This window comes from Notamacropus eugenii, chromosome 2, assembly GCF_028372415.1.
Source record: "Notamacropus eugenii isolate mMacEug1 chromosome 2, mMacEug1.pri_v2, whole genome shotgun sequence".
NCBI classification, from domain to species: Eukaryota; Metazoa; Chordata; class Mammalia; order Diprotodontia; family Macropodidae; genus Notamacropus; species Notamacropus eugenii.
Genome location: NC_092873.1, coordinates 370037527 through 370048239, shown reverse-complemented (window position 1 = coordinate 370048239; position 10713 = coordinate 370037527). Strand labels below are relative to the sequence as shown.

Genomic DNA, 10713 nt, shown 5'->3' with positions numbered 1-10713 from the left:
GGCTGGCTTGATCGTGACGTCACAATCGGTAGGTTTTTTTTTTTTTTTTTTTTTTTCAGTCGTTCTCTAGAGTAGAGTAAAGGGAATGGATTTGCGGCAGGGATTCCTTCTGGCTTGCCTAAATTTCTCTTCTTTCCTAAGTTTCTTTCTTGGCCAGTGTTTAACCGTGGACCGATTGATGAAGAAAACATCATGGATCCCTTCTACCAGACAGGACCCATTTATGTGAAGGTCAATACCCTTCAAGGGAAGAAAATGGTTGAGAGCGGTCTACAGTCGGGAGACTTTTCCCTGCCTGAGTCGCTGTCCCCATGTGTTGTTCCCCCGCAACCTGAAATGGAGAACCTGCTGCAAAAAGTGACCGGCGTCCAGAGGGACCTGGAGGATTTCAAACAGGAGACGTTGAAGGCCATTCACCGACTGGAGGATGCCTACTGTGAGATGAGCAGGACTCTGGCCCAGCAGGAAGAGCAATCAGCGAGGGTAAAACAGCGACTGCGGGAGGAGGAGGACCGAGGCATCGTGCGGAATAAGGTCCTCACCTTCCTGCTCCCCAGGGAGAAGCAGCTGCGGCAGCACTGCCGGTGGCTGGAGCATATGGTGCTAAAGAGTGGGAGCCACGAGGGACAGGCATCTGCAAAGAAGGTTTCAGGGAATTGACCCATCAGGACTGAGCCATCCTGATGAGATCCGGAGTGGCAGAGCCATAATTACTAAGAGTTAAGAGCTGTGCTGGGAAAAAACAAACAGAACCCCAAAACAACAGTTTTAAACTCCAATCCAATTTCTTCCCTCTCCCATCTTCCTGGCACAGCAATAGTACCTAGTTCTGTTGAACTTGGAGGGGAAGATAAAGAATAATATTACCACTTAACTGTGATGTCTCAGTTACCTCATTATTACCAGGGAAGGGTGTGTCCATAGTCACAAACTTTCTAAATAGTGGATTCCCCATCCCTGTTTAAAAACACTAACACTTTTTTTTTTAAGTATTTAGGAAATTCTTTCTTCTCGATGGTGTCACACACCTCTCTTAGATTGACTCTTGTTTCAGTTTTTTAGGAGGACCTTTGGGTCCTTCACTATTGCAGGTAGCCACCCTCTGATACCTTGGGAGCCAGTCATTGAAAAGCTGCCACAGCTGAAAAATTCATCTCCCTTCCATCAACTTGGTAATGAACCTCTGTAAAGTGTCTCTGATCCATTCCTTCAAAGACCTTTGGGTCCTCCACTATGGCAGGTAGCAACCCTCTCATACCTTGGTAGACAGTCACTGGAGAGCTGCTGTGGTTGAAAAATTGATCCACATCTTGTCCAACTTGGTGAAAGATGTCTCCAAACTGATACTTATTCTTGGACAGCAAGCATCCAGTTAGTTGCTAACTCCATATTGAAAACCTTTCTAGTTTGGAAAAATCTGCCAAGTATTGGCAGAGCCTTCAGAACCCAGAATCTCCTCTATAACACAATGAGACTTACTTAGGAAGAGACTGTAATTTAACCTTTTCCTGACAACCCAAGAAGTCATGTAAGGCTGCTAGGGCCCACTGAAATATGTGTATCTATGTTTATAGATACATACTATATATATATATATATATACACACACACACACACACACACATATACACACATACATGTATGTAAATATATATATAAATATACATATATCCATATATATAAGTATATCCATATATGTCTATATACCTATATATAAATACATATGCATACATGTATGTGTCTATATCTACATATCTTAATGCTTTGTCCCTACACTAAATGGTCCTAGACTGCTACATTTTTTGAGTTCCTAAGAGTTCCTAGGTCTACTTTTATAATTTTTTTTGTCTCTTTCCTGACTGTCAATTGTTATTACACACTCTGTCTCCTCTCCCCATGCCCCACCTTTATAGTCTTTGTGCTCTGAAATGGGAATCAGATAATCAGCTTATTGTGTGTTCGTCCTTCGTTGCTGAAGACCAGGCCATCAGAGACATGACTTGCACTTGACTTCGTTTTGAGTGAGGGAGGGCTGTGCAGGTCACCGTCCTCACTTCTCCTCCAGAGCCATCTGAATCCAGTGACTACATATTCATCAGAGTGACTAAAGATGACCCAGGATGAGGCAATTGGGGTTAAGTGACTTGCCCAAGATCACACAGCTAGTGAGTGTCAAGTGTCTGAGGTGAGACTTGAACTCAGGTCCTCCTGACCCCTGCACTGTTGCTCTATCCACTGCACCACCTAGCTGCCCCAATCGGCTTATTAGAACTATGTGGAAAGTAAGGGTATTTAGGTTCAAAGTGAGGGCCTGAGGAGCATGCCCAGGAGCATACTGTAGGCTGAGTTCCAGTGAGAGGATTAAAGCCATGTAGGTAGCTGAAACAGAGGGAAAAGAAGTAGGGAAGGGAAGAAACATTAAGAGTTTACTATGTGCTAGGCACTGTGCTAGGCACTTTTTACAAATATCTCATTTGATCTTTACAATATCCTTGCGAGGGAGGTGGTGTTATTATCCTCATTGAACAGTTGAGGAAATTGAGACAGAGAAGTTGATTTGACCAGGGTTATACAGCTAAGGAAGTATCTCAGGCCACATTTGAACTCAGGTCTTCCTGACTTCAGGATTATCCACCAGCTGCCTCTGAACTGAAGCCAGTGGATTTCAATTTCAAATCTTGGCTCTGCCACTTATGACCTTGTGTGGTAATTCACTTAACTTCCCTGGGCCTTGGCTTCTGCTTCTGTCAAATGATGAGGTTCAACTAGATGAACTCAAAGGATCCTTCTAGAATGAGGTCCTGTGATCCCCTTTGTCCCCTCTTTGGGGTAGAGGATAATTAAATTTGCTCATTCCTGCTTTGCAGAAACCATTGTATGACTTTACACTAATAGCCTGTGTTTTGGTGAATCAGTATCCTCTTTGACCTCAGGGGTAGTGGTGGGTTGGGTGGCTTGGGTGGGTAATTTTGGCTATGTGGATGGTAGCACTTTGAATTTCCAGTTTGTTTATGTGAAAGAAATGGTGTGTATCTAAAGCAGTTTTATATTTCTTTGAGTTCACAAACTTGCTGGAAAGAAGGGATTTTTCTCATATCACAAAGGAGGAGCCAATGGTCTAAACACTAGGAGTGGCATGTTCACAATCACTGAACGTTGAGGTCAGAAAGAAGGGTTTGGTCATAGGTTTACTTGACTCCCTGGCTCATTGTAACAGACATTACTTATTAAAATTTCACCCCTTCTTGATATCGCAGGGAATCATCATTATGTACCTGGTTGGACTGCTTCCAGTGTGCATTAAAACACATACACATACACACATATTTGCAAACATAATATGTACATACAGATATGTATGAGCATACTTACATACATATCCAAAATCTTCGCAAAACCTTAAAATCTTGTATTAATGCAAACTACTATAATTATTGTTGTTTTAGTCATTTCCAATTCTTTGTGACCCAGTTTTGGGGTTTTCTTAGCAAAAAATATTGGAGTGGTTTGCCATTTCGTTCTTCAACTCATTGAGGAAACTGAAGCCAACAGGGTTAAGTGACTTGTCCAGGGTCACATAGCTAGTAAACATCTGAGGCCAGATTTGAACTCAGTAAGATTAATCTTTCTGACTGCAGGTCTATTATCACCCTATCCGCTGAGTCACCTAACTGCCCTACTCTTATTGATAGCTATAGTGCAATTCGTAGGAACTGGGTAGAGACTTGGTCAATTAGGACTTTCAGTCTTTGTATCCTAAAAAATTATAGGGTCTGCTTGGGCAGTAGCCATATCTGTATTTCATGTATGTGTGAGGAGCACATCTGAGAGGGTGAAACCAATAAGATGAAATTTAACAGGGTTTTATATAAAGTCCTACAGATAATCCCAACAAATTAACTGCAGGAGGTGTGGGGTGAAGAGAGACGGAGGAGTTCTATGTGGTCACAAACACCTCAATGTGAGCTAACCTGACTTCCAAAAATGCTAAATTTTCAAAAACTCAGTCTTAATAGAAGTATAGTGTACAAATCAAAGTTGAACTTAATCTTATTGTACCCTATTGATATGGATAGCTAGGTGGCACAGTGGACAGAGAGACGGGCCTTGGGTCATGAAGACCTGAGTTCAAATCCAGCCTCAGACATTTACTAACTGTATGACCCAGGGCTAGTTGCTTGTTTACCTCAGTTTCCACATCTGTAAAATTAATAGGAGAAGGAAAAGAAAAACCACTCCAATATCTTTGCCAAGAAAACTGCAAATGGGGTCATGAAGAGTCAGACATGACTGAACAATAACAACACCCTATTGAGAACACTTTGAGAGTGCCGTGTTCAGTTCTAGGCATAACATTTTAAGAAGAATATTAATGAACCAGAGTGCAATGCAATGCAAAAATGGAAGGAGTGGTTTGAAAGAAGAAGAACAATTCCACACTGGGATGGCAGTTAAGAAAACTTTATTGATACTTACAAAGAGAGGATGAGAACAGATGGCCATGAGGGACATTCTCAGTGTACAGCCTCCATCGCCCTTAATCCAAGGACAGGATACAGTGGGGGTTGCTTCAGACCAGGAACGATGTAAGTGTTCACACTATGTGAAGGCCTAAAGCCCTTCAGGGCTCAGACTTATATAGAGGTTTAGAGAAAGAGACAGAATGGAACTAATAGAAGAGCGCTCCATCATCCAGAGGGGAAGGTAATGGGATAATGTGGGCCATTGAGATGAGAGCAGATTCTGAATTGACTAATAAGAAATGAAGAACGATGGGGCCAGACTCAGAAAACTTAACTGTAACAGGGCCATGCAAGAAAAGAGGGTGATGCCCACTCTCTGGGTTTATTAGTCTTAATATACATGCATCCTTGGAGGCTGGGGCCTTGCAAGTCCAATTGTTTTTGTTTTTTGTTTTTTCTAGCTCATAGATCATTACCAGAATGAGGAAATGGTCTATTTAGAAACTGTATCTTATGAACAACAACCAAAAGAACTGGATATTTAGCTTACAGAAGATGAGTAGGGAGGGAAGTAGCAGGGTTTATGGTGTTCAGTCATTTTCAGTTGAATCCAACTCTTTGTGACCACATTTGGGGTTTTCTTTTCTTTTTTTAAATAATATTTTATTTTCCCCCTTAATTACATGTAAAAACATTTTAAACATTAAAAAAAAGCTTTGAGTTCCAAATGCTATCCTTCCTCTCCTTTTCATTCCATCACAGACAATAAATTATCTGATATGTTATATTTGTACAATCAGGTAAAACATATTTCCATATCAGTCATTATGTGGAAGAAAATTTGAACCAAAAAAAATTAAAGAAGGAAAGAAAGGGAAAAATAGGAATCTTTGGTTTATTTCAGACACCATCAGTTCTTTCTCTAAAAGCAGATAGTATTTTTCATCATGGGTCATTTGGCATCATTCTGAATCTTCGTATTACTGTTATTGATCAACATTCACTGTTGATCATCATACAATGTTGCTGTTACTGTCTTCAGTGTTCTCCCGGTTCTACTCATTTCCAATTGCATCAGTTCATGTAAGTTTTTCCAGGTTTTTCTGAAATCATCCTGCTTGTCATTTCTTATAGCATAATAATATTCCATTAAAATCATATGCCACAGCTTGTTCAGCTATTCCCCAATAGATGGGCATTCCATTTGGGATTTTCTTGGCAAAGATTCTGGAGTGGTTTGCCATTTCCTTCTCCAACTCATTTTACAGATGAGGAAACTGAGGCAAGCAGGATTAAGTGACTTTTCCAGGGTCACACAGTAAATCTCTGAGGTTGGATTTGAGTTCATGAATATGAGTCTTCCTGACTCCAGACCCAACATTCTATCCACTGTGCAGCTGTCCTTAATTATTTGGAGGGCTGACAAATTGAAGACAGAGTGGACCATCAATGAATGGAAATTCTAAAAAGGTAGATTTTACTCTTAGGATTACTGACGTAGAGATTGAAGGGGTCTCGGAGGTCATCAAGCCCAACTCTCTCATTTCACAGAGAAGTTAAATGAATTGCCCAAGGTCACACAGGTAGCAAGTGATAGAGCAATGATTTATGCTCCATTCTTCCACCTTAGGGCAGTAGGTGGCACAGGGGACAGAACACTGAACTTGGAATCAGAAGAACTCATCTTCCTGAGTTCAAATCTGGCCTTGGACACTTAGCAGCTGTGTGACCCTGGGCAAGTCACTTACCCCTGTTTGCTTCAGTTTCCTCATATGTAAAATGACCTGGAAGAGGAATGGACAAACCATTTCAGTATCTTTGCCAAGAAAAACTCAAATGGCACCACAGAATCAGACTGTAACTACTCAGCAACAAATTTCCAACCTCAAATCCACTGCTCTTTCTTCCTTTTTAAAAATTGATTAATTTTTTAGTTTTCAGCATTCACTTTTACAAGATTTTGAGTTCTAAATATTCCTCCCTCCTTTTCCTCCCTTCTCCCCAAGATGGTATGTAATCTGATATAGGCTATATACATGTAAAATGATATTAAACGTATTTCCACATTAGTCATATTGTCAAAGATAAATCAGTATAAAAAGGAAAAACCACAAGAAAGAAAAAAAAAAGAGAAAATAGTCTGCTTTGATCTGCATTTAGCCATAGTTCTTTCTCTGGATGTGGACAGCATTTTTCAGCATGAGTCTTGGAATTGTCTTAGATCCTTGCATTGCTGAGAAGGGCTAAGTCCATCAAAGTTGTTCATTGAGCAATGTTGCTGTTACTGTGTGTAATATTCTGGTTGTACTCACTTCATTCAGCTCCTTTTTCCTTTATAACATTTTCCTTTTTTATTATGAACTTATCATCAAGAAACATGAACATTTCCCTAACAAGAACAAAGCAGAAGATTGTACATGAAACAGGAATTTTGTTAAGTACAGTTGTTTAAAACTGCATATTAAACTTAATTTGGTAGTAACAAACTTGCCCCATCTGTCTGTACCTCTTGTGGACTGGCTGGCTGCCTGGTGCTTAAGGCACAAAATTAGAATGAAATAAGCTACTAGATCATCTAATGGTTAACAGAAGGAGGTTTATTTAGCTATAGTATAAAAAGGATTCTTAATAAAGATACAGCTAGGTCAAGGGACATCATCCAAGTCTGAAGGGTTCAGAGTCCATATGGGCTAACCTCTGTTAGGCCTTTGGGTGGCCAGGAAGTCAGGCTTACTCCCTTGAGCTAACTAAATCTTGTTAATAGCCTTTTAAGGAAAAACTTACAACCTTTGTGGGGCAGAGTCTTGGGAAAAGCTAGTCTTGGTCCCAGTGTGGGGTCTCTATCACAACCTACTTCTGAACTTCCCCACCCCCGTGGAATTAAAAAAAATTGTATTGATACTCCTTTTAAAAAAACCCAACTCTATCACTACTTCTTGCCCCCCTCCTCCATTCCCCCTTCAAATAGAAGTGCTCCTTTGTAATAAGTCTAGTAAAGCAAAACAATTTGGCACATTGACTCCTCCCTCCCTCCTTTCCTTTTCCTTCCCTCTCCCTCTCTTTCTTTCCTTTCTTTCTTTTTGAGTTCCTAGGTCCACTTTTACTTTTTTTCTCTCTTTCCTAGATATCAGTTGTTACTACACACTCTATCCCTTCCCCCATTCCCTTTCTTCCTTTCTATTCCTTTTATTCCATTCTTCCCTTTTCATTTTTCCAATTTGCAAGTCTATTTTCTTACCCTCCTATCTTTTTCCCAATTGAAAAAGAAAGAAACGCCTTTGTTTAGCTCTTTGCTAAATCTCAGGTCCACTACTTTTGCGTCAAGAAAGCTCCCAATGGCTACAGAGAAGACCTAAGTGAATTCATTCACTTTTTGAACCAGCTCTCCTATCCCTCTCTCTTCAACATAATGGTGCTGAAACCCAGGAGTCCAAATATTAATTGAACTCCGATGATCTTCTTCTAGCCACTGGGATAAGAGTCTGCTAAGCTGCAAAGGTAAAAGAGACAACCAACTACAGCTCCTTGCCAGCCAAATCTGGAAGGCTCTAGGTCCAGTGGTTGGAGGCCATGGACCTGGGCACACCTTCGAAAGCCCTATCTGGAAGGATGTGTGTCTCCCAGACTATCCTGTCCACCTAAAGATGGTCATGCAACAAGGATATCTGTTCCACACTCTCCTCATCCCCTGGATGCTGCTTCAGCTTCATTTTACTCTTCTCCCCAACCCTACTCAGACAGGGACAGTGCCTTTGTCCCTCTCCCAGAAGCATTTGGGTTGGATGGTGAAGCAGACAGAGAAGCAAGCAGGAGGCAGGATGTGAGATAAGATGCAGGGCATGACTATTCAGAAAAGTGATCAAAGAAGATTATGCCTTGAAGCCCCTCACCTTGGGGACTTGCCTGTGTGCTTTCTAGCTATGCTGTATTCTGGACCCCACCTTGAGCCACTTCTGTTTCTAGCTCACTGATTCCTGATGCCCACCCTGTGCCAAAGGTTAGGCCTGCTTCCTTGGGACTGGAAGTCTAATGCCTTAATTCAAAAAGGGGATCCTATGGGGTAGGCAGAGTACATGATTGTTGGGGATACCAACTTACTCCTCATGGCTCTCCCCCTATATTTCCTGAAGGTCCTACATGGAAATTTTCCTTTGAGCACTCAAAACATATTACAGGCAATTTCTTGGATGTAAGACAACCACTCCAACCTGATATCTCCCCCTCCCTCCTCCTGGGGGTCATGGTTTCTCTCCCTTCTTTCTCCTCATTGTGACTCCATTATTTGTCATTTTACTAGCTCTTATACTTGGTTTGTGCTTGTTTAACCTCCTGGTTGGCTTTGTGTCTTCTCACCCACAGCAACCAGTGTACTTCTCATCCCCTCCCTTCCCGTTCTTCTTTTTCCAAAAGATATCAATACATAGCAGAATCACTAACCTCCCCCCAAAAAAAGAAAAAAAGAAAAAAAAGAAAAAAATGTTGTAATCAATAATCTTAATCAAGCAAAAGAAGTTCTACCATTGGCTATACTTTTTTAAAAAGTCTCAATCTGCACCCCAAATACCTCTGTCAGGTGGCAGTATGTTTTATCATGAGTGTCTGCAATCAAGGCTGGTCATTATGTTGACTGGAGTTCTCAAGTCTCTCAAAGTTGCTATCCTGCACATTGTTGTGAGCATGTACATTTTTCTTCTGTGTCTGTTCCTTTCATTCTTCATCAATTCTTATAAGTTTTCCCAGACATGAGGATAATGTGGGTGAGAAAGTACCATGAGGGAGCATAAGTCCTCAAAAGACTGTGAATCAGGCATTTTATTACTTCCAAGCATGCAAGCATGCGTGCAAGATACTCAGGCATACAATAGGATTGGTACCCTCATGGAGAGCCTAGATCTCTGGATTTCTGCCCCTATATCTGACTGTTGTGGCTAGACACATTCATAGCAATTTAGTGGGAGGGGGATCTTGGGGAGAGTCAAACAGCTGGGGGCCTAGACTTCAACTCCTCCTTCCTCCCTTATTGATACTGTGATTAGGGTATTGTGATTAGTAAAATTTGCTAATCTTGCATAAATGAACTATATGGAATTTGCTAAGCTGAAAACTGTACTTTCCATGCCTAAATGAAGTTAATATATAATAAGTTAATAAGTTAAACCAATATTGTGTTCATAGGAACTTCCAAGTACGTAGGTGGGTCAGTTAGTGGTCAAACATGGAGTCACATTTGTCAGAGCCTAGCAATAGGTCAATTCTCACACCAGATTTCTCTGAGTCTGTCATATTTGCCATTTCCTACTAAATGATTTTTCATTACATTCATATAGCTCAATTTGTTCAGCCATTCTCCAACTGATAGACCTCCATTTTGTTTCCAGTTCTTTGCTACCAAAAAAATGTTGCTATAACTATTTTCAAACTGATTGATCCTTTCCTTATGCATTTGACCTCCTTAGTGGCTATACCTAGTGGCACTCTTTACTTGTGTAAGTTAAGACATCACCCCAAGGTGACATTGGTCCTGTTCAAAAATGAAAGACATAACACTAAGCTAAAGGGTATGTATGCTCCAGATCGTGCCTTTTGGGATATAGTTCCAAATTGCTTTTCAGAAGGTTTGGACCAATCCATAACTCCACCAATGGTACATTACTTGCTGCTGCAACTGCTGTTTTTATCTTTTGTCTTTTTTTTTTCCAGATCTGATGGCTTTTTCCACTACATCACAACTGCTAGAGTGATACCGTGGAGGACCTTGAATTGTAAGGTATTTGTATTTTACACAGTAGGTAGTGAGGAACCATCTAAGGTTCTGGAGAAAGGAAATAGTGTTATCAGACCTGTGCATTAGGAGGATTTCTTTGGCAACTGTGCAAAGCAAGGATTAGAGAGGAAAAGGGCTACAGTCATAGGAGACCAATCAGGAGGCTATTCCAGGAGGGGATGAGAATATCTGAATTAGGAGAGAATTGGTGGGAATGGAAAGGAGGGCCTAGATGTGAGAGTTTTGGTGAGAGAATCAACAAGACTTAGCGGTATATGGGAGGGGGAGGGGGTAGAAGAGAGGAAAGACTCAAAGATATAGCCAAATTAGGAGAGGTGGAAATATCCAGCAGGCAATTGGAAATATAGGACTGAAAAACAGGTCCAAGAGAACATAGGAACCTCACGTCTAGAAAGATAGAATTAACCTTCCAGCCACCATTGAATTTTCTAAGATTGATGACTTTTAAAACACTGGAGGATGATT

The 10713-nt window shown here is 40.9% G+C and overlaps 1 protein-coding gene and 1 long non-coding RNA gene across 2 annotated transcripts in view; both read left to right on the top strand.

Annotated features, from left to right (window-relative positions):
- Positions 1 to 10713, top strand: part of LOC140524045 (uncharacterized) — a 70002-nt gene that overhangs the window by 44887 nt on the left and 14402 nt on the right. The window contains exon 2 of the long non-coding RNA XR_011973549.1: positions 10164 to 10230. This is a non-coding gene — a long non-coding RNA (uncharacterized lncRNA). The remainder of the gene's footprint in view (positions 1 to 10163; positions 10231 to 10713) is intronic.
- Positions 61 to 874, top strand: CCDC182 (coiled-coil domain containing 182). Its single transcript, XM_072646797.1, has one exon. The coding sequence runs from the start codon at positions 193 to 195 to the stop codon at positions 658 to 660; it is 468 nt and encodes a 155-aa protein (XP_072502898.1). The 5' UTR covers positions 61 to 192; the 3' UTR covers positions 661 to 874.